The following is a 23,712-nucleotide window of genomic DNA, read 5'->3' on the forward strand; positions in this document are numbered from 1 at the left end:
AGGAGGTAAAATAGACACAACCATGGAGGATGAGGGTTATGAAGCATTTTCCCTATCCCTATCCTCCATTTAACAAAAAGGGAAACTGACAATGGAAAACTTTGAAGTATCTGTGTGCCTGATGGTAAGGAGAGTATCTGTGTGCCTGATGGTAAGGAGAGATGTTTTTCACATGAACTTGAAAACAGCTCTGAATCAGCATGCTCATTCTTAGGGTTATGGAAGAGTGAGGACTTGAAATATTTTACCCCAACAAGTGAAATAACTTATCTGAAAAATGAACATGCTTTTTTATTGCATTTCTAGATTCTGACCCACAGGAACACCCCTTGCCACCCCTTAATAGGACCAACATCCTGGTACCCACACATTTGCATGAAGCTCAGACTTAATAGTGTCCTCTTCCCATGTCTCACACCCCTGACTGCTGGAAACTTCGTGTCTAACCTCATGCCCCTTCATTCCTTCCTGCTTATACCCTTTCCTGGTTACTTCCCCAGAAACCACGTGGGTGGTTGGTTCTTGAGTTTAAATATGAGTCTCATTTCTACCCTGGAGCTACCTCTGAGGCAACAGGAAACACAAGAAAAATACGATCCACCTCTGAGTGGGTGAATGTCATATCCTTGACCAGAGACATCATAAATTGTGTTACAACTCAGGGACAAGGTAAAGTGAGGGCTTAGGAATTTCCTAAATGAGCAGAACCAGCTCTATCCCTAAAGTCAGTTCTCTCTCTCTCTCTCTCTCTCTGTCAAATGATCAATACTCAGATTGAGACAATTCCTACTTCTAGGCACACTGGACTAAGGCTTATGGCATGCTACGAGGCAATATCCCACTCTTCAGTCTTGCCCACCTCAAGCCCAACATAGCTACCAAAATAACCTAAAGAAATCTAAACTCTCATCACTTCCACTGTTACTAATAGGATCCTTTACAAAGAACATGTTGGTCTCTGTTCAGAAGGTGTTCCCATCTCTTAGCCTGCTAATCCTGCCCATATGATCAATGAATTAAGAGTTTCTAAGAGCTCCTCCAGGTGATCTCTATCTCCGGGCCAAGTCTTTAGATTTAGTTTAGCTTTCAACACCTCTATGCTATAAGCTCTGACAAAAACAGCTTGCATCCTTTGGTTTAAGCTCTAACGAAAACAGCTTGAATCCTTTGGTTAATGCTAATGAATGAATTTCTCCCATTTTTATCTCTTCTCCCTTTCCATGTTGAGGAGAGAGACAGCACACTGGGATGAAGACAAATACGGCAATAGTGTGTGGCCAGAGTAGGACCACCGTGGGAGGGAATTGGAGGACAAATTACTTTTGATATTTTCCAAGTCACATTTAATGGTTTCATACTGGCCAATTCTTCCCCAAACCCACCTAGCTCAGGAACTCAAGTCTTTCCAACCAAAAGATCAAAGTAAACATTTCTGCTTTCAAAGTTTTATTGAGATGTTGGGGAAAAACAGCCAACATATACATTCCTCATTTCGTCACAACTGGCATTTGATCCACATTCCATAGGCTCCTCTCTGGCTTTGATCTAACATCAGGTCTCCTTGGCAGTTCCCCTTCTGCTGTTCTTATTGCTGCTTGGTGCTGTGTGAAGCGCACCAGGGCAGAGCCCGCTGGGGGCTCACAAGTGGGAGTGGTAATTGCGATTGGCTGTGGGAAAGGACAGGTTTGCAACAGAGACACAAATTAGAACATTCCCATCAAGACTCTTATTGCTCAAATCTGCATTTAGTTATTGGAAATAATCTCAGGCCAAGATTTCAGGGTCCTGTGAGGGCTGCCTCCAAGAGGGAGGGCCTGGCAGCAATGTGTGCCTAAGTTTGGCAATCTCCTCCCCATCCCTCACTCACCGTCATCGCCCCGTTTCCTACTTTTCAGGTTGCCCTTACGGTATTTTCTTTTGCTGCCACCTCTCTTGACTCCCTTGTGAGGAGATCGGCTCTTGCTCCTCCTCATGCCATGACTCTTTAATTTGCGGCTGGTCGACATGGTAAGTTCTGCCAAAATGAGGGGCTTTGCAAGGCCTGGGGGCCAGGAGTCTGGGTATTTAAGGCCTTGGCCATTGTGACAGGGAAGGGGCATGGCTCAGCAGGTGGGCGGGGCTCTACTATGCTGTCACTCACCTTTGCTGCACTTTGGTCATATTTGTGAAATAAGGTGGTCCTTTTCGTGCAGCTCAAGGGCTGCCCTCAGTTTTGAGGTCCTTTTTATGTTAAGTGAGGCTTTCCCAGAGAGGTGTTATTGAGAAACTGAATCCCAGCCCTGTGCCAGGCATCGGATGAGTATAAGAGACCATTCAAATATGCTTCTCCTGCCTGTAGGAAATATAACAGTCATTGAGTGTGTGTGTATGCATGACTGTTTAAGTCTCTCACAGCATCCGGAGATAATAAATTTGTTTCTGTAAGGACTTGACTCTACAGAACCCAATTCAATATGATCAAAATAGAAATATTCCTTCTTTTTCATCTAGGTCAGGATTTCTCAGTCTTGGCACTGTTGACACAATGGGCAGGGTAACTTTCAGTGGGCTGTCTTGTGCACCCTAGGATGTTTGGCAACATCCCTGGCCATTACCCACCGGACACCAGAGAAGCCTGGCAGCTGTGACAACCCAAAATATTCCCAAACATTGCCACCTGTTTCTTTGGGAGGCTGGGGAAGTGAGGGAAAAAATGGCTCTGGTTCAGAACAATTAACCTAATCATTTTTAAAAATTCAGTCACAGATATTGATCACATAGCATATGCCATACATTTAGGTGGTAGAAAATTAGTGGAGGATAAACACACGTAGATACTGTGCTCATGGAACTCTCAGCCCACTGGGGAGAAAGCCATTCATCAGATGTCTACATAAATCAGTGAATAAGTACTTAGGGAGTCATTTTGGCTGGAGAAGGGCAGAGGGAAACTCCCTACATGGTACAGGATGAGGCTGGAGGGAGAGACAGAGATCAAACCATGATCAAGTACATTGGGAAGCCTTTAAAAATGTTAAGAGGATGGCATGTGAGATTAGAGGGTGCCAAGTGGGTGATGTATTGACTGGAGGAGCTGTGTAAAGGGAGATGCTACTGCCAACATCAATGGTTCAGCAGAGAGAAAGATTTGATGATGGTTTAGGTCTGGCCAGGAAAGGTGTTGATTGAGATCTAAAGTAGACAAGAGACCAAGGCTTGGTGATGGATTGAATTTGGGAGGTGAAAGCAGATGGTGTCAAGGGTGTGGCTTTTGTTTCTGTATAATGCAGTTATCTGGATGCTGGTGCCATTCATGGGGATAAAGGCCAGACATGGGGAGAGTGATGATCATGTACTTGGTATAAGACATACCGGCTTTGAAGTGCCTTTGACATTTACAAATAGATATATTGAATGATTATTGGTGTATAAGTCATCCAGCCTTTCCTTTTTCCTCCATTACACCTCATAGTAAATGCTTTGCTTTTGAAAATATTTCTTTCTTTTTTTTTTTTTTGAGACCGAGTCTTGCTCTTTTGCTCAGGCTGGAGTGCAGTGGCACAATCTTGGCTCACTGCAACATCCGCCTCCTGTGTTCCAGCAATTCTCCTGCCTCAGCCTTCTGAATAGCTGGGATTACAGGCGTGTGCCACCATGCCCAGCTAATTTTTGTATTTTTAGTACAGACAGCGTTTCGCCATGTTGGCCAGGCTAGTCTTGAACTCCTGATCTCAGGAGATCTGCCCACCTTGGCCTCCCAGAGTGCTGGGATTACAGACGTGAGCCACTGTGCCCACCTCATTCGGATTTCTATAGAACTTGTTTGCTATTTCTTCCATTTGTCCCTCCTTCTCTCTCCATTGCCATTATCCTCATTCAAGAACTGAGCATCTTGTATGCAGGAGATCCTTAGCAAAATTTGGTTGAATAGAAGAGCGAAAGTAGTTCAAGCCCCACTCCCTGGTTTTCTGATATCTACAGATGGCAAATTGAGTTTTGAAACCCAGATTCCTTGTATAGCCACCATATGTGACACTTTCCATTTTCCTGCTTCTGGGCAGGTCTCTCTGGAGACCTTCTATTGGTGACTTGTTGGTGACTTTTATTCACACGAAGAAGTTCTATAAAACAGGCTGCTTGCTTGCTTGTTGGTACTCCAGACCTTCTGCGTCCACTCAAGGCTGGTTGTTTCTCCTACAAACATGCACCCATGAAAGCAGGGACCTCTGTGAAAGCAGGAATTGAGAAATTGGGCTCACTACTGAATATTCCCTGGGAGTTCATCAGTCCTGCCACAGAATAGAAGCTCAGTAAGTATTTGTGAAATACATTTGGTCAATGAATAAAAAAAGTCCTTCTTTTATTTTTCTAACTATCCTCTTCCTTCCCATTTTGCCCCACATCTCTAAGGAAGACTTCCCAACTTACCAAATTTTCGCTGTCCTTTGAAACTTCTTCAAAGTTTATTGTCTGTATAATATTGGCTTTAAAGTCTAGACAACCAACCCTAATTGTGTGAAATCGTGTTTTATGCCTGCATTGCCAGCCATGTGTGTTAGACTGGTTTCAGTAGGAGGTGGTGTGTCTTCGTTCTGGTCCTGACTGGACTTCTGTGGTCATTAGCTCCCTTATTCTAAAAATAAGCAGATTGGGCTAGGTGATCTCTGAAATGATCTGACTTTGGCAATAGCCTCCTTCTCGTTAGGGACTGTACCTTTTATTTCTACTGCATTTTCCGCAGGTACTAGCATGGCCCACACTAGGTGGTCAGTAAATATTTGTTCAGTCTAGCTGCTTTGGTATATTATGAGGACAGACAGTTCAACACAATCACAGTGACTTTGCACAAGTGGGGCCATTTCAAGGCAGGGAAGAGAGAAGACATTGTCCTCACAACAGGTCCTCTGGTGCTCTGTGTCCACCTCTCATGCCTGAAACCATTGGCTAAAATGTTTACAGAGGAACTGGCCTCTTTGGTTTGAGAGACATTTTTCTGGATGGTCCTGAAGGCTGGATACTATTTCTCTCCCCAATCCCTCCCACCCCCAAAAGACCTGCTCTGCCAAGGAGAAGCTGAGATCACAGGGAAGAAGGCAGCCAGACTTGGGAACTGATGAAGAAACAAACAAAAAAGTCCCCTTTGCCTAGAGTTGAGGAGCAGTTCTGGTTCCAGACACCCATGCTGAGAAACTTAAGCAGCAGAAAACCCAGTGGGGGACGGGGAGGGCGATTCACAGGCCACTCAAGGGTGGGGTGTGGGGGGTGTTTGGGTTGGCTCCTGTATCGGACCTCCTGGAGTGAGGATGGAGCAGGGCTGAGCGTTGGTCTCTGCTGCCTGTCTCTGTTTCTCTTCCCATTTCTGCCCCAGTGTTGCTCAAGCTAGCAGCAATTTAGATAGAGCCTAGTGAGCTACTTCTAACCTTTAGCAGGTCCAGGATGAGGCCCTTCCTTGAGAATCATCTGTTAATCCAGTCTGCTCCCTGTCTCACCATTTTGTTTTTTTCTGCTATCTTTGCACAGAGAGGACATATGAGTGACTTCAAATAACTCAGCATAGGACTAACAGGGACAGCCCCATAAACCTGTTTTCTTTACACCTTAGCTTCCCTGGTGGGACTCAGCTTTTTTTTCCCTTAATGAAAGGAAACGACTATGTTCTGAACATTTTTGGCACAGAAAGAGAGAGAGCTAAATTCCTGGCCTTTTGAGAAGAGACACTATCAGCCTTTTCTTTTCTTGGGGCTCAGTGAGTTCTTGCCTGGAGAAAGGTAAATGGACAGGATGGTGTCTGTATCTCCTAGACGGGTAGCTAGGGTTACAGTGCAGGAAAGGGCTTGGAGGCCAGTGCTCTCACTGGTCCCTTTCCTAGGCTAGGAAGGGTAGCCTTAGGGTGTCACTGTTTTGGAAGTCAGATCTCTAGTTAGATTCCATGTCACTTCTCCAATTCAAACTCACTCCATTAATTTTCCCAGGGAGTCCAGTGGATGCCTTCATAGGGCTGGATCTTCCCAGCAGGCTGAGACTTGGGGCTTATGAAGAGGGAACATGGAAAAGTTGCTGACAGTCCTTATACATGTCGATGACTCAGTCTGAATCCCTCTCTGAAATCTAAGTCTCTCCAGATGTTGACCTCGGCTGGGAAGTGGGGACCTTTTACCCTGTTCACATGCACACTCTGTCTTCTCTACTGTTGTTGCTGCTGCTGTTCAAACAGGCCAAAGGGGCTTGGGGACAGGCTGGAGGAGGGGAAAGTGGCTGAGAGAGGTGCCTCACCAAGGGGCAGAGCTCTCTGAACTCAGAACACATTCACTGTCTTCAGTAGGGAATAAGAAGAGGCCGGAGACCAAGGCCAAGGGGTGGTTTGCAGAGCAAAAGGGAGGAAGGATCTTAACTCCGTTCGTCTTTTTTCATCCAGTTCTGGAGGTACAGGGAGCATCCTGGTTCTGAGGATGGCCTGGAGTCTGCCTGAAGATTTGGTGGTGTTCTTTCCCATTTTTCCGTCAGGCTTCTCTCTTATTCCTTCTGCTGCATTCTCAAATTGTTTTTCAGTAAACAGTTTCTGTTTTTTTCAGGGGGAGAGAGATTGGGGTGCTTAAAGTGGGAGATTTATCACAAGAGCAGTGGTCATGGGAGGCTCTTAAGGTGTACCTTGTCCTGCTCCTTTGGGAGCCAAGAGGCTTATCTCGGGGGCCACACCTGGGCAGTGGAAGAGCCAGGATAGCGACAAGTTTGCCGACCCCAGGCCAAGGACTGCCTGCTGCACCACAGTGCCTTCCCTACTCAACTTAAAAACAAACCTGTCCTTGAGTCTCCACTCTATTAGCCTTTTATTTCATGCATGCCTGCTATGATCACAGTGAAGGAACCTAATATTAAAGAGGGAGAACTGGAAAAAAGTAGTCCTTCTTAGAGGCAGGGCATGAATTTGGAGGACCTCTGGACAACTTTCAAGTTCTCATTCTGAGAGCACTCAAACTTTTCGTTTGCTTTTAATTATTTTTGGACTTCTGAAAATTGACTATTTCTGTTCCTTTTGTCTCTCCAAGTCTCACTAACAATAAAACTACATGGTATAATGGTGCATAAAGAAAATTCAAATTGTGTGCTTCAGAGGGTTCTAAATAAAGTTTTCACATTGACCACTAGCCACTTTTCTGCCTTCCTTTGTCCCCATCTATAACATAGTAACAAAAAAGATGTCCTTTTCCAGAATACACTGGAAATATAGTTCCATTCAGCTGTTAAGATAAAAGTAGGGCTGCATCCCAGGGTGTTAGAAAAGGGTGTTATGGTACAAAAATATCACACATATTAAAATCATTTGGCCTCATGTGGTCAAGAATAATATGTTTTAATCCATCCACCAACGGGAGTAAGGAACTTTGAGTTGGAGCATTGCTAGAGAACAATTTTATAATAAATAGGCCTTGAGATGAAGGGTAACAGACAAAGTCACAAATCATAGGCAAAGTGAGATCTCAAACCTAGATCTCTTAATCTCCAGTCCAGGCTTCATGCCACTATACAATGATGCACCACAATTATAATTTCTGGCCTCTTTTTATTTTCTGTGCATTTGGTCTGCTTTTCTTTTTTCCTCTTGTGTGCTAAGAGCCATGTGCAGGGGCCTTGGCCCTCTTAAAATCATCCCACCTGCCAAGGGCCATCAGTTCACTGAGTTTTAGGGCACCTGACCCTTTGAAAGGGGGGAAAGAGTTGCCATGAAGGGTGGAAAAGGACCACAGAGACAGCCTGAGGTTGCCACACGTGAAGGTCAATGGCTTCATAATTGATGATTTCATAGCATTGTGACCATCAGGCTGGTAGAGTGCATTGGATACAGGAGATCTGACTAACTCTACTGACCAAGGCTGGGCCAAGAGAGAGCATCACAATCAGCCCTGCCTCTTTGACTTGGCTTGCCAAGCCTCTACTTCCTAGTCTTAGTGGCGATTGAGGGAGAAGAACAGGCAGATTCAAAACATAATTTTACTACATGTCCTGAAACTCTAGAGAGACAGAGCTGGCAATGAAGGCTTGCTTGACAGTGTCACTGTCAGTTTTCCGCATTGTTCTTTGGGGCAGAATACTCATATTTGGGGATCTCAAAAAGTAGATTTAGTTGTATTTATACTAAATGAAAAGAAAAAAGTAGATCTTTTGCTGCTTTTTCTAATTCTAAAGTTCTGTGGTCCAAAGCACAAAGGTTTAGTAACACTTCCTTCTTCATTAAATTCTTGTTCTGCGGGAGCAGATGGGACTTGCCTGGAGAAATGTTCAAAGCAAAGCCTTTGTTTTTAGTAAGGACCAAAGAAAGACCCAGATGCTTTTGAGTGTGGTAGTAATCAGATTTTAATGAGCAAGAAATTCCAGATACTTGGTAGCCTTATTATTATTATTATTATTATTTTGGTGGGGAGGAAATGTGGTAGGTCATACCATGGAGATGTTCTGGGGTTCCAGTAAGAACCGTGTCACCATGCAGAAATATTTGTTTTCTAAGACTACTGCAACAGTGAAAGTGCACTTTCTTCATGCTGCAAGAGAGGAAAGAAAAAACTGAGGTTTAAAAGTCCCTGGTTAGAGCAGGAGAGCCTCAGGAAGTTCTTCAGATGGGCACACAAGGCTAACGTGACATTTTCCAAATTTTCCCTTATGATTTTGTTACCTCTTTAGCTCTGGTTTGGCCTAGCTTACTTGCTACTTCCTGTGACATCTGCTTTCTTGTGGGTGTGACTAGCTGGGGCTGGTGTTGTGGGCAGTAAAGGAATTTACCAAGACAATCATAGGTAAAGAAAGGCAGATTTATTAGACAAAGTATGAAGGTATGTTGCAAGAAAGCAATGGGCAGCCCAGCAGAGAAGGGGCTGTCTGCAAAGAGGCAGGTGCTAGAGGGGAGTTTTATGGGATTTATGTGCAGAATGAGGTTGTGCTGCTGGGTCTATCTGGGGAAGGAGGTCATTATGCCCACAGGTTTTTTGTGTTTAGCCATTTCTCAGAACAATTGTTTACTGTTCTCCTCCAACTTGGGGCCGGCCCTCCCCCCATCTTGCACCCTTTCCTTGTTGTTGCTTATTAGGACTCCACATGCTCCAGATAAAAAAAATTATGTCTCCCCAGAACCAGCTACATAATTTGTGAAGTCCAATGCAAAATGAATATGCTAGCCTCTTGCTAAAAAATTATTAAGAATTTCAAGATGGTGACAGAAGAGCATAAATCTGGGATCAGTGTGGGTAAGTGGGCACAAGACCGTTTGTGATGCACAGGTCCCGTGACTATGAAGCCCACTCTGTCTCTTCTGCCTCACTTAAGACACTACTTATGGCAAATAGCAGATAACTAAATTGAAAAATCCCTATCTTGTTTACCTTTATAGTCTAGGAAAGCTGGTCAGATCTCCTATTCATAATGGGAGATTCATGAATACTTGCAAATGACTTACTTCATACTGAGGCTGTGCCGTTTGCCTGAGAATGGACTTAGTCTCTTCATTACTGGCTCCATGACCATCTCCCCTCTCCCCTCCTCACATACGTCCTCCATCCATAGCTGGTACTACTCCTGTCTTCACTCCTCCTACTCTTACCCTCAAGCCTTGCCAATTGCTGCCCTCTTCCTCTTCCTTCTCCTTGCTCTCCTTTAGTGGTACTTTCTTCTATGCTCCTGTAGGAAACTGGCTGAGTCCTGGGGTACATGCAGCTCTGCTGTATCCTAGTGTGGCTGAATGCACACACTTAGTGCTCATACTTACTGCTGGGAGATATTAGGGGCCTGAAGGGGGCTTTCCAGTCATTTGCCTGAAGATTGTATTCCCAGCTCTGAGACAGAAGGAGCCCAGCTGCAGAGAATCTAGGCCACTGTGACTTGGTCTTCCCCTCTCTGGGATATCACAAAGGCCATATGAGGTCAGTGAACCAATCTACAAGAGAAGGGCTGAGCAGGGGACCTGAGATGATTTTCTCCGATATTTAGTCAGACTGATTTTCTGGATCCAAGTTTCTCAACTTACCAAATGTGGGCAAATCATTATATTGCTCCCAGCCTTAAAAATCTTCAATAAGTTAAAGAGAGGACTCAGGCTTAATGGCAATCCTGTTATCTTACCAATGAGGAGACTAAACACCTAGTTGGAGATCACCTCCTTACTGGCTCAGAGCTTCAGGAAATCGCTCAAGGGTGTGCAAATACTAAACAGTAGAGCTGGGATTTAGATCCACATCTACTTAATTTTAGTGCGTATGCTCTAACTGCTGCCACAGAAGGGATGCAGAGGAAGATGGTCAGTTACCCAGAGGGTGATATCTTTGACTTAATGTTCACCATAAAGACAGCTATCAACAAAAGACTTGAATTCTAACTTGTTATCTATTGCAGGAAAGTGCCTGCAATATGGTAAGTTCTTTAGTGATATTAAGCCATTTAACCCAAGCCAGCAATGGAGTTGAAGAAGGGGTAAGTTATAAAATACTGACATGATTTATGTGGAGGGGTAAAGTTTTAATCCTAGTCTTCTGTCCTTAGTGAATAGTGAATGACTGCTGAGTAGATGCAGGAGCAGGAAATAGATGTGAACAGAAAAAAACTGGTTTTAGTTTTGCATAGGTTGAATGTCTACCAGACAGGTCCCCAAGGATGCCCTGTAGACAAATTGGATAGAGGCATCTGTAGCTCAGAAGAGCAATTGAGGCTGGGGATGTAGTTTTGGGCACTGGCAAGTTAGAGTTTTGTGTGGTTGAATCTCCAGGGGCAGGTAAGATGCTCTAGAGACAAAGTTATGGGATTTATCAGCCACTGGGTGTTTCAGAGGAGAGAGCAGGGCAAGGAGACCGAGAGAACAGAAGAAAACTCAGGAAAGAATGGGGTTGAAAGTAAGATATGCAAAACTGGAAGCTGCGACACTTGAGGTGGTCAGAGCACTTTTAGGGGACCTACTAAGCACCAGGCACTGTGTGACTACTTGAGGAACCTCATCTCATTTCTCTGTCCTTACCTTAGGTGACTCCTGCAGAGCATCTGACAATCAGAGAAGAGTTAGAATACATTAAGCTCAGCATCACATATGTAGTTTAAATACAACTCCACCTCCTTCTCTTTCTTTCTCTTCTTTTCTGCCTTTGTTGCCCTACCCAGGATTAAAACCTTAGGTCTTATGTTAAAAGAATGACAACAGAACTGTAGCATTCTCTGCCTCTTGGGCATCTGCAAGAGGTGGGATATTAGAGGGACACTGGGGGATGCTTGGATGATCACCTCCACCCCTCCACCCACTATGGCCTCAACATGAAGTTGGCCTTCTTGAAGTGGGTGAATCACTACAGCCCTTGTTCAGGAAGTGTGTTTGAAACCAGGCTTTTAAGGAAGAGAGGAGACGACATTTCTTGGGACCTTCCTGCCAACCTGACCCTTCTGGTTGGCACCACCCAGAGCTTCATTACTTAGGCCTGAAGCCCAGGTGTGTTGTTGGGCTCCTCCCCCTTTATGAGGCCCATGTTTCCATGATGCCAGGTGGCAGCCCTTCATCAGCCTTTGGACTACATCACTGTGGAGGTGGCTGGAGTCTCTTTTTTCATGCAAACTGCTGCCCAGTGAAACAAGATGTAGACATTTTGACTACAGCATTTCAATTTCCATATCCCCATCCCCAACCCCAACCTGGCTTTTTAGCCATATCCTTCATTATTTCCTTCAGGCAACCTCTGTTCTAACCAAACTGGGTTATTTAAAAAGTAGAAAAAGTACAAGTCTTCATAGGAAATTCAGTGATTTGTACTATTTTTTTTCATCTTCACCTATTAAACTTCCAAATGTGCTTCAAGACTCAAAACAGAGGCCCTATACTCTATGGTTACTTCTTCATTTGGTCACATTTTATATCTACCAGTAGAAGATGGCTTCTCTGGCCAGATATCAAGCTTCTTGAAGTTGAAGCTATATTTCTGTGGGGCTCTAGGGGATAGGGCAGGGGTAGTAGATTTGAAAAATGAACTGGACTAGAGCTTTAAATTCTACATTTTGGGTACTTAGAGTAGAACTTGGGGGAGGGGCAGGGGGAAAGATTACAAAGGGAGCACAGTAGAAAGTACTTATTATCTTGATTTGTAGTAATGGTTTATGGGTGTATACCTAGGTCAAAACTTATCAAATTGTACACTTAAAATATGTGAAGTTTATTGTTTATCAATTATACTTCAATAAATTCACTTAAAAAGTGTACATTGTTCAAATCCTCCCTCAAGATCTCTTTCTAGAAATAAGGCAATGAAACCAGGAATGTATGCCTAAATGTGTCAGGAGACAAAGGCTTTAAAAATGCTAGACTTGGAGATCAAAATATGCTACATGTACAATAAGAACTTCTATAATTGTATATATGCCTTTCATGTATTTTCCCCTCAAGATTATCAACTGTGTGTTTGACAGTGAATATTAAATCTGTTACCAGTTGAAATTTTTGGTTATAAATGTAATACGAATTGTTTCACAAACAAAACATGTAAAGCAGTATTAAAATTTGGCCAAACAAGTGTTCTGTATCTACTTTAATAAACGGTTATTCTTTAAAAACAAAAATGCTAGACTTGGGTTTGAAAGGCATAGAGAATTTTGCTTGGTTTCTGTAATTCATGGGGGTTCCTATGGGCTGGCTGATAGGCAGCCAGCTGATTTAAGGAGTCCTACTAGGCATTTTCTTAATTTTATCCAACATTTCAGTACTGCCCCAACCACTCAACCAAGCTCTCATGTTGACTTTCAGCCATTGTGACAAGGCACCATCAATCATCATGTCCCTTTACCAGGAGGGCCCGTGTCATAAGCCACTATGTAAAGGGAATGATGGGTGGACTGCTTTGGACAAATGGACCTGGGGTAGGAGAGAGGGACAACAGTAGGAGCAGGCAGATCTTGCTGTTTCAACCAAAACCTCATGCTGACCAGAGATGAGGAACAGAAGAAGATGGTGAAGGCCTGCAGGTATAGGTGTTCAGCATGTCATCTGAAATATTCCCCACAGAGGCAAAAAGAAAGGAAATTATCTCTGAAAAGGAATGGGAAGACAAGGTATTGATGACATTTTCTGATTACAGAGGGGACTCTCAGGACTGAGGAATTGTCACCCATGCTTGGCCAATCTCCCAAACTGTCATGCCTCTGTCAAAAGCAAAGATCACCTCTCACCTTCTAAAGACTGGCCCCAGTACTTCTCTAACAATCCCTTCCCTCACCGACACCCACCCACCAATAAAAAACAACCACCCAACTCTCTCCCTGCTTCCGCACAAGTCCTGTGAAGAGCCAGGCTTTCTGTGCTCATGGCTTGTCTTCTTTGTGCTGTAGAGCCTCCCTCTAATCTTGTCCATGCAGTAAAGAGAGATCACACAAACCCTGGACCTACCTCTTTGAGGTGGGACTCTCAAACTCTTTGAAGGTCTGTATTTGATGGAATCTCTGGGAAACTGAGTTGGGAAGGTCCCTATATGAAAAACACATGGGTTCTTGGAGTGTACATCTTTAATTTTCTTATTTGTCTCTTTAGTCAGCAGAATATGTCAATGTTTTGGTTGAAGAAGCTGCTTGAATCTGGGCTTTTCTGTGCCATGTGTTCTCCCAGGGCCAGCACAAAGAAGGGCTTTTGGTGCAGGCCCAAGACCACCATAATCATCATTGATTATTCCTCTCCACGCCAGTGTCTCTAAATAAACTTTCTCTTCTTTCTCTGACAAAGGTGTTTTTGAGTGTTACTGTTTAGCTGAAGAGTGACGTTGAGTGACCTTAGTACCCTAGCCCTTCATGTAATCAGATGGGTGTTGTAAGCAGAGGGAGAACCATGTGAGTCAGGAGGAAATATGTAGTTTACCCTTTTTTTCCTGTTTGAAAGATTTACTATGATGTTCATGGTTGGGCTTTTGTTTGGGATAAATTGAGATGCTTTCTGGGTATGATAAGGGCTTATTTGGTTTGATAGACCGTCTAAACAAGGCCAGTGCAGGCTGAGCCAGGTGAACCACCAGATCACCATCAGCTCACACTTCTCATTCATTTGTTAGCAGAAATGAAGATGCTTGTTTTCCTAGAAACAAGCCCAGGTCATCCATCATGAAGTCCAGGAATTGTAAATGTGAGGAAGTGCAAAGACACAACATACACTTACAAAGGCATATGTGCATTTGGAATTCTTTAAAGGACAACATCCTCGAGCTTCTCCTGGTAGTATACTCTAGATATAACGTAGTGTTTGGGCAATTTGGGATCAAATAATTCTTATAGCTTTATAGAATCCCTTGTGTAATTAAACTTGAACCTTGTATAACTTATGTAAACGTACCAAATCATCTCTTACTCACAGCTTGCCTCCCCCTGAGAATCATAAATGCAATCTTTAAAAACCATTTACCAGCAAGACCAAAGCTAATCTGTAAGGTTGGGGCCTCAAAACTCAATTCTCTATTTCCTTTGGAACATGAAAGATGCAGAAACTGCCTTTTTATTGTTCATCTGACTTAGGTGGGCCCCAGGGTTTTGTCCTATTTCCTAGATGTTGATGAGCTTCTTGAGTTTCTTTGATGATTGCTTTTGCTCTTCAGTGGTCACGTTTGGTCTTACTCAGTGTAGGGGTGTGGAGAGGTGGCAATTTATTGCTTAAAGATGTTATGGCAGGTGTTCCTGGGCGCAAGAGCAGAGTGTCCTGAGGTAGTGTATGTAGTAATAATACAAGTCACTCTTGTGGTAGCAGGCTGTAGTAATATAGCTATATCATTGGATATAAGCATGTATTATAGTAGTAGGCCGTGGTAACAGGTTACAGGCACCTCTGGTAGTAACAGGCTACAGTTAATGGGTTATAAGTGTGTCTGGCAGTAGTAGGCTGTAATAATGTTGTGCATACACTGGCATAATCTCAGGGAGAAGGCAAAGGCAAAGAGGTCAATAGCCTTCCCTTTGTCATTCTGGTGCAGTCCTCCACGACACCCTCACTATATTTGCTACATTTACATAGGAAATGTTTTACTATTGAATAATGCCCATGTGCCAGGTCCGGTTCACCTGTCCATGTACTCCAAGAAATGTACATATAGTAAATATAGTCTAAGACATATAGTCCAGGAGAAAACCAGAATAAATTTAACAGTGCCAGGAGATCCATCACATGTTCAAACTTGAAACTTAGAAGAAAATTTTGAAATTGATAATTGTGGAGAACTTCAGGATGTGAAATATATGAATCTTCTGTCTAGGGCGTTCAATATTTATTGATGAAAGTCTTGTATGAGGTAAGTAAACATGACCCAACTTATACCTTACAGCAGCTTTTGTGAGTTATGCGAGGTGATAGGTCCACTTGAGAGAGCCCCTACAGAGTTATAGGGCCAGATAGCAGATGTTTTATTCTTTGCAGGTGAAAGCAGCCATAGTAAGTGAATGGCTCTGGCTTGTTAACTTTGCTGGATTTGGCCTGCAGACTGCAGTTTGTCAGGCCCTGCACTAGAGATTGTGGAATCATTATTTCATTTATCTCAGTTGTAGCATCGAGGTAATCAGGGTCCCGATTTCATAATTGAAACAGGTGGAATGATTAACCTGCTTAAGATCATACAGCTTAGGATGTGCTTGAGTTAAGACCCAAGTCAGAGTGGTGCTATTATACCTTCAAAAAAGTCACACAAAGGAAGAGGTAGGTAGAGCTGGCCGGCAGGGTTCTATCTACCCTCATATTCCTCCAGCCCCTGGGAGGTTAAATCCTCCTTCTTTTGGTCTCATCTAAGTGTCAGCATTATGCTTCCTTTTCCTAAGAGGTTCATTCACCCTTTGTGGTACCTTGTTCCTTCTACTCAGGGCCTTCTTCCTCTTTCTGGATGCCTTTCTGCAGTAAGCTATCTTTATACTTGTCTTGATGGGACTGGTAATTTTAGATTTCTGGTAAAAGGGTCTTTTAAGGAGCATAGGGAAGTAGGGCTAGGGGACAGAACCACTAGTCCTAAGCCAGATGCTACTCAGGCAGTTAAGTCAGTGACAGGAGGAGGCAGCTATTGGGTCAGGGCTTTGTATGATGCAGTAAGGGTCATAATGTTACAGCCACCATTATCCTTTATACCTCATCATATCAAGTGCTGAAACTGGTCCCAAATTAGAGAGCATAAGTTTGTGAATTTGAGTACAGTCCCTCTTGCTCACTTACAGCTCATGACCTAACACTTTTCTCTAGTCTTTCTGCTTTTCAAAATTTTATAGTTGCCCATTATGGTGCACTTTCAATACATTCTCCAGTAATAGAAGATAACTCTCATAACTTACGTCCAAACTGGTGGCTCAAGAGCCAAAACAGCCCACAAATTTGTTTTCTTTGACATCCTATGCAGGCCAATATGGAGTGAGCAGAAAACATTTGGATTAGTTGCCACCATGGAAAAGAGCTTTCATGTAAAATCTAGATATTTGACTTCTTGGTTGCTCTTAAAAATGTGCAATGTCTATCAATACTGGATTTTAACTGGCTTGAGCTCAGAAGCATCTTTCGGAAGAGGCACGTACACGTCAATTTGTCTATCTCCACAAATCCTTACTTTATACTACCTGCCTGAGCTCTGAAGACATTTGATTTTGTAACCTCTGTCCTAAACTTTTGGTAGCTAGCACTACCAACTCTGTTGGTTCCATTGCTTTCTTGCCCACAGTTATCAAACAGTAAAGAGGACAGTTTGATATTCTAGGCAGGGGATCCAAGGACAAGCATCTGGAATTGTATACAGGGCAACCTTCTTTTTGGATCTTTATTCAGATCACTGGGACCACACATTATCAAGCCTACCTCGTTGCTAGCCTCAGAATCCCTTCTTTTTCCTGAAGAATAATTTGAAATCCATGAGGAAATTAAAGGAATTATAACCACAGAGAAGAGAATCAGTTGTCTGTCTGGATGTGACTTGGGCTCCAAATTGGGACAGAAGACTCATAACACATTATCTCCTGCCCCTGACACTCATTATTATTTTTTGGTGCGTATAACACTGTGTTCTCTAAAGCTTTCTTGATAGCTGGGACAGCAAGAACATTGTGTTAGGCAGAGGAATTGCCTTAAACAGGTCCTAGGCCTGTGACTCTTTTTCCAGTTTTGTGATTCCCTGAAGGGTGGGGACCCTGACTGACCTCTACCTGTATTGTTGGTGTATGACAATAACAATGGCAGTGATGAGATGATAATGTTGGAGCAGGATAACTCATTGGATTATTAGTTTGTGTATATTCTCAATATATTTCCCCTCCCTTCTTTGAAGCAGAGAGCCACATTTTCATTTTGTGTTTTCTTGCTTTGGGTGGGGGATGAAATGAGCTCTTTGTACATAATTCCCTTCCTGATTTTTGGTATCCAAAATCCATAATTCCCTTGCTGAGTTTTTGATATTATTGGTATTATGTTTTGGGGGCAACTTAATTTTATCTCACCTTCCAATACAGCCTGAGATAAGAACTTGTGTCTGGGCTTTGTAATGGGAGGTAGATTATAGGAAGCAGAAGGGAGGGGACAGGCCACGTGGGACAGGGAAGGAAGAAAATAAAGAGTATGTTACTGAGCTGAGTATTGTCATCAGCAACTGGGGTTCAATCCTGCTGGAGACCCTCTAAGAAACTGTGGAATGCACCTTGGAATTATCTCTCCCGATGCTGGGAGGCTGGGACATGTAATGGATTTCCATCCTCTACTAGTTGAAGGTTTCCTCTAGGAATGTTAACTGCCCCCTTCCTGGGCTGCCTAGCACCTTTGATAGGTAGGAATACTTGGTCCCTGATATATTATTCTCTGCTTTTTTAGGGCCTCAGCCAAAACGGAGACACAAAATGCAACATGCTAACATTGTTGTATGTATGTGTATGACTCCATAATAGTCTATCATTTTGTTTTATATAATCTATGAACCAACATCTTATATTTACTGCAGTTCTATTTTTATTAAAATGTATATGAAAGTTTACATTTTTATTCAGTATTGTTTGTATTTTTTATATTTTCTTAGGATACAGCTTATAAAAGTGGATTTATAGGGTCAAAGGGGTTAGGTTTTTTCTAAATTGCTTTTCAGAGAGGTTTCATTGACCTGTAGTCCCATCAGCAGTGTGAGAGAGCATTAAAGGTGAACTTAGGCAATGACCTGGCATGGGTGACTAAGAGAGGTTGTAAACTCTTATTGCTTAGAGGACTTTTAGCACAGTGGAGGCCTCTATTTATTTGGGGTAGGTTAGAGCACTATTCTATGTGAATAGAAAATGTATGAAGGACATTCATTCTGGATTCCTTGTCTTCCCTGGATTCTAAAAGTACTTCTTTATAGTATCAGCTGAAATAAGCATATACAAAACACAAAAAATAGATTCTTCAAAGATAATTCCAGTTTGAGATATTTAATAGAGTTTTCAAAGGTTCTGAATTTACCATCCCATCATTACACCCTTATTTTCTGTGTATCCATGTACTAAATGGGTTACCAGGTGCTCCATGTTCAAATTTCTAAGATTATGTGGGAAATGATAACCCAGATACATATTAGAACTCTTGGAATTTTAATTTACATGACCAAGCACCTTGTAGAAGTTCTGACAGTTGATTGACAGAATTGGAGCCCAGTTTCCCTTTGTCCCTTTTGTTTCCCAGGAGTTAAACTAGAAAATCACAGGAAAAGATTAAAAAATGGAGATCAAGAGAAAGAGGGAAAAACAAAGACCAGAATAAACATAATTTCAATTCATCCCCTGGATTAGTGAGCACAAACCATGCTTCTTGATTCGAGCTCAGGTGAAGGGTGAAATGCAGCCACATCTATATTTTCCAATGCCTTATCTGTCTTCCTTTTTGGTCTCTTTGCTTCTTTTATTTTATAGGCTCAACGCACCTTCATATCTATTATCAACAATAAATGGGCCTGGTATCATTGGAAATGTGAAAAATAGAATGTAAGAACTTTCAACCCCCCAAGTAAACCCTGGCTCCTCCATTATCTCTGAGGTTTCCCATAAGATCTCTTAAAAGTTTGTTGTTTTCCAATGCGAACACATCACACGCTGGGGCCAGTTGTAGGGTGGGGAGCAAGGGGAGGGAGATCATTAGGACAAATACCTAAGGCATGTGGGGCTTGAAACCTAGATGACAGGTTGATAGGTGCAGCAAACCACTATGCACATGTATACCCATGTAATAAACCTATACGTTCTGCACATGCATCTCAGAACTTAAAGCAAAAAGATAAAATAAAAGTTTGTTGTTTCCATGGAAGAGTTAGGTGAACTAATTTCCAAACCAGTTGATTCCCACCAGTGTCTAAGACAGGCCATTCCTCCAGAGCACCAGGTGGGGCTGTTGTGCTACTCAGTCCTGGCACCTGTCTCTTTCCAAGAAGAATATGAATATGGACATATATACCCAACCATCCAGAAACAAGGTTCTTAGTTCGTACCAGTCACAAGAGCAGGATGTTTGAAATTGGTATGGTCTTAGGGTTTCCAGAACTATGGGGGCCAGTGGAGCATGGGGGAAAAATGCAGTGTCCATTGCACTGTGTTCCGTTGCCTCCCCAAGCTTCTCCTTTTAAGCACAACAACTCACTGAAAGTGTTTTGTTTCATGGTGAGGTCTGCAGATAAAATAAGTGAAAAATGAAGCCCTCCTAAAGTAATAAAGAGGGAGCACCTTAGGAAGAAGAGACACAGACAAAACCTCTTTGCCGCAGTATGGCTTACATTTCAGGTTCCCAATCTCCTGGGAGTTTTATTCACTGATATTTTCCAAGAACCTAGACCCGTGGCCAGAACAATAGATGATCAATAAATACGTGTTGAATAAAAGAATGACTCCAGTTCCAGGGCTAGTCCTGGCCACTCTTTGATCACTTGGTCCCTCTGTGATTTCGTTTCCTCATCTGTTAATGTCTGATAGTGGGTGAGAGGAGAGGGGAAGGTTGTAATAGCCAGTCCCTGAGATCCTCTCTACTTGGGATGGTGCGTGGTTTCCATTTTCAAGGTCCTAGTTGGTTAAGCGACTTAAGTAGGCATCTTCTTTACTGTTTCCCAGAATAAACTAACCCATATAGGAAAGAGAACAGTTCCATTCCTGAGTATGGGCATCAGAGTATGAGCAAGTTGAATCAAAATAGATCTCTTTCAATTTTGGCTTTGCCCTCTGTTAATTTCAAGCTGTCCCTGAAATTCATATACATGGCGGTAATATGGTTCTAGTGTTTCTGTAGGTGAATAAACTTAATCCCATCTCTGTAAGGCAGCCTCTAGTTTGGCCTGGCCGGTGTTCCTTTCTGTTTGCTTTCTGTTCCTCGTTATGCTTTCCACTCCTATCAGTATCACTTAGCAATGCTTCCTCACCTTGGCAGTGGCAGTTCCTTCCAGTAACAGCCAGGGATACCAGTTTGCAATTTTGTCAACACTTGTAGAACTAGGTCCATTGTTCTCCCCCAGAAACACCATTGGCCATCATCTGGTTCAGGGGTTTGGGTCCCAGCATGGTGAGCCCTCCCCTTCAGCACCAGCAGAGAAGCAGCTCCTTTTCTAAGGGCTGCAGGTCAGCTCTGTGAGTGTCTGCCTTCAAGCTTTTAAGTTTTATAATTCTAATGCTTCCTTATAATTGCTACCTTATAATAGCTCCCTTATAATTGCTACCTCTTCAATACCTTAATAATATCCCCTTTAGCCTTTTCTGTTCCTAATACTGTTAATAATTCTTTATATTAAATTCTCTCTGTTAAAATAACTGGTGTGGTTTGTTGCCTAAGACTAGATCCTGACTGATATATGCCCTGGAACAAGGGAGCCAGGGGTTACCCCATGAGGTCATAGGTTCCTGGGCATATCAGGTTTTCTGCTTATATGCAAGTGAAGTGGCTCTAGCAGGCCAAAGTTAGCCCTCCAAAGAAGAGTCACCCATAGGGGTCGCTTGGGAAGAGAAAGTGCAACAAAACTGGAGGAGTGTGCAAAGAGCCTCCTGGGGGATCTGCACAGAGATGGTGGTTTCAGCTATGTGAACATATAAAAAGCCAACTTACCAACCGACAGGCTGCAAGGGCCAGATGGGTGATTCAGGCATGGTGCTTTGGGAGTTCCAGGAAGGGAAATGTCAATAAAATTAAGGAAAATCAGAAAGTTGCTCAGAGGAGGTTATGCTGGAAAGATAGACAGGGCTTTTCAGGCTGGAAAACTAGTCACAAGCATGGTCAAGGCAATTCCAGGGGCACAGATCACTTTAGGGAGCCTCATACACAAGGCCAAGGAACTTGGCTTTGCTTCTGTGTGGGCATCTTATCATGATATTGCCCTCAAAAATCATACTATATATATGATTCAGTCACTGTGTACACCACCCAGAAGGCCCCAGGAATAAGTCAGGGTTGAGACAAAAAGATTTGTTTGCTAAAGAAAGGGACTCGCCTTTCCCGCACTAGCTTTAGATGATCCTGAGATGGCACCCTGTCTGTGGGCTTTTCCGAGAAGAGACATCTGACTTGGTTTAATTTTTACCGAAATCTGCAATTGATAATAGGATGTCAGACAGTAGGAGGAGTGTTGATGGGTGATCTGCAGAGTGCTGGTCATGACATTTGGCTTTCCATCCCCTTTGGCTTTCCACCCATGCTGTCTTGATTTCTTTAGTGAAACAACTAAGCAATTGGACACACCTTGTCTGAATGCCTACTCCATATCTCTCCCAGACCCAGCTGGGGATAGTATGCATCATCTCCTTTACATAATAGATTTTCCAGGATGGTCCCAATTGAAAATATGTTGGTTTCAGAGTATCCAAGTATGCAAGAGCTGCTAATTCATGCCTCAGTATTAACAATATGGCTCTCTCAACTTTTAAATAATAGAAGTAATACATTGGCCTTAAAAGCCAAGAAAATTGGTGCAGCTCCAAATAAAAGTAGTAAATATATTCAGCCACAAAGTCACAGTGGCTTTGTTGCACAACATCAAAAGGCACAGGTTCTTCCCTCAAGGAGCCTGTGGTTTAGTGGGTGAAGCTTCCTTGTCTTGCCTTATGATTTGGTGTTTTGCACGCCAGTGTAGGCAGCTATCATAGAGGTAGGAACAGGTGAGCGATCCCCATCCTTCCTTTGGTCCTGTGGGTAAAGGGGAAAGGAAGGGAAGAGGGCAAATAAAGTGTGTGATGATGGGGGGACTGATTGGAAAAGTAGGAGGTTTGCTGGTTTCCCCCTGTTGGTGATTGGACCTAGCAGGCATGGCCCTCCTGGCAGGAATGAGGCTTAGAGAGTGAAAGCAGGTGTGCAGGAGGCTGCTGAATCACTTGGGAGAAGTGAAGTCCCCACTGTGACTCTTATCTCCAAACCCCACTTGCTCAGCGTGGACAAGGGTTCAGGATGAGATTCTGCATCTGTCCTCAACTGGGCATTACGGAATGTGTAACTACCAAAGGGGTAGAGGAAGGTGGAGGTGGAGAAGTTCTACAGAAAGGAGAACGTGAAGGCAGAAGCAGAGGGACAGCAGGAAGAGAAGAGAGGGTTCAGGAGGCAAGAGGAAAGGGGCAGGAGGCCTGGAAGACAAGGCCAGCACCAGAGGGCCTTGGTTCCCTGCCTCCCGGGGCAAAGACACCCGGGGTGGACCAGGAACCTTTGCTCCCTTTTGTCCTTACCAGCCCTGGAGAAGCACATCAACCCCCCAGGCTGTCCAGGCCCAGAGTGGGCTTTGGGAAGAAGGCTTGGAAGGAGATTTATTGGAAGGCCTGGGGGCTTTCCCTAGGCTGCAGAAATCATTTGAGGGCTGGGGAAAGATAGGTCTCAGGCCCCTTCCTGCCTCCAGGAGCCTGGCCTGCCTGGCTGCTGGCCACAAGAGCAGGGCCCATTTCTCCTCCCCACTGCACACCCCACAAGCCAGTCATCTGCCTTTTTTTCCCTCCCCCTTCTGCTTCCCCACCCCTTCAAGTTCTCAGAACTGGCTCCCATTAGATTCCAGGAAATGGCTGGTGCAACTTTGTAACCAAATCCGCTCAAATCCCTTTGTATATCTTTTCTGCTCCCTCGCCCCCTCCTTGGTGTCCTTCATGGCTGTGTCCGGTTACAGAGTAGGGACCGGCCAGGGCAGGCTGGCCCTGGCACATGCAGTCAGATCTGAGTCAGGCAACAGCACCCAGGGCCAAATTGTGGCAAAGCAAAGTGAGCCCTTCAAGTCTGGGGGACCCTGGACCTTTTCCCGCTCCACCAAGAATTTATCTGTGCAATGCTGGGCATGTTATTTTTCCTCTGGGGATCTCAGCTTTTCTCACCTGCAATGTTAGGAGAACCTGCCTTTGGCCAGCTCCAAGATTTATTGGTGACGGTCAAGTGGGAGAAAGCACATGTGTCTGGCAGGACACCTGGAGGACAGAGGGGGGTTCTGACTGAGCAACTTCTGTGTGGAGACCCAAGACCCCGAGAATTCTAGCCCAGGCAGGCGTCTGCCCATCTCTCACTTGTGGGACCCTGAGGCTGTCATTTGACAGCAGAAATAGTGATGCAGTGTAGGCCTTCTGCTTGTAGGGACACTTCTTTCTCAGAAAAATTTGTGGAGTTTTACAAAGCCTTGGTGTGGGTGCCAGAGATCTTGCTAGCAATTCAGAGGGCAGGCACTGAGCCTCTAGCCAGGGCTCCCCACTATGATTTAGGCCAAGGCTGGGATCAGGCAACAGGTGGCTTCCGGTGCAGCCTGGGTGACTGATTCTGGCCAGGGCAGCATCTAGAAACCT

At 43.8% G+C, this 23,712-nt stretch overlaps 1 protein-coding gene and 2 long non-coding RNA genes across 6 annotated transcripts in view; 2 read left to right on the forward strand and 1 right to left on the reverse strand.

The window, feature by feature from the left end:
- The window catches only part of LOC107973921 (uncharacterized), a 149,708-nt gene that overhangs the window by 37,067 nt on the left and 88,929 nt on the right, over positions 1–23,712 (forward strand). The window lies entirely within an intron of this gene.
- Positions 1,430–4,725, reverse strand: TNP1 (transition protein 1). Of its 2 annotated transcripts, XM_063790274.1 has the most exons (3): positions 4,408–4,725; positions 1,868–4,268; positions 1,430–1,667 (listed from the first exon to the last, which is right to left on the reverse strand). In XM_063790274.1, the coding sequence occupies exons 2-3, from the start codon at positions 2,097–2,099 to the stop codon at positions 1,639–1,641; spliced, it is 261 nt and encodes an 86-aa protein (XP_063646344.1). In that variant the 5' UTR covers positions 2,100–4,268; positions 4,408–4,725; the 3' UTR covers positions 1,430–1,638.
- On the forward strand, positions 7,847–13,704 carry LOC134808070 (uncharacterized). The gene is made up of 3 exons (XR_010150240.1): positions 7,847–10,374; positions 12,737–13,041; positions 13,517–13,704. It is a non-coding gene; the product is annotated as an uncharacterized LOC134808070 (long non-coding RNA).

The sequence above is a fragment of the Pan troglodytes genome, chromosome 13 (assembly GCF_028858775.2).
Source record: "Pan troglodytes isolate AG18354 chromosome 13, NHGRI_mPanTro3-v2.0_pri, whole genome shotgun sequence".
NCBI classification, from domain to species: domain Eukaryota; kingdom Metazoa; phylum Chordata; class Mammalia; order Primates; family Hominidae; genus Pan; species Pan troglodytes.

Bases quoted from the DNA above. Each gene is read 5' to 3' on its own strand.
- TNP1 (XM_063790274.1), bottom strand. From the start codon at position 2,099: ATGCCCCTTCCCTGTCACAATGGCCAAGGCCTTAAATACCCAGACTCC. The intron at 1,668-1,867 runs GTGAGTGAGGGA...CCTTTCCCACAG, and splicing joins TAGGAAACGGGGCGATGACG to CCAATCGCAATTACCACTCC.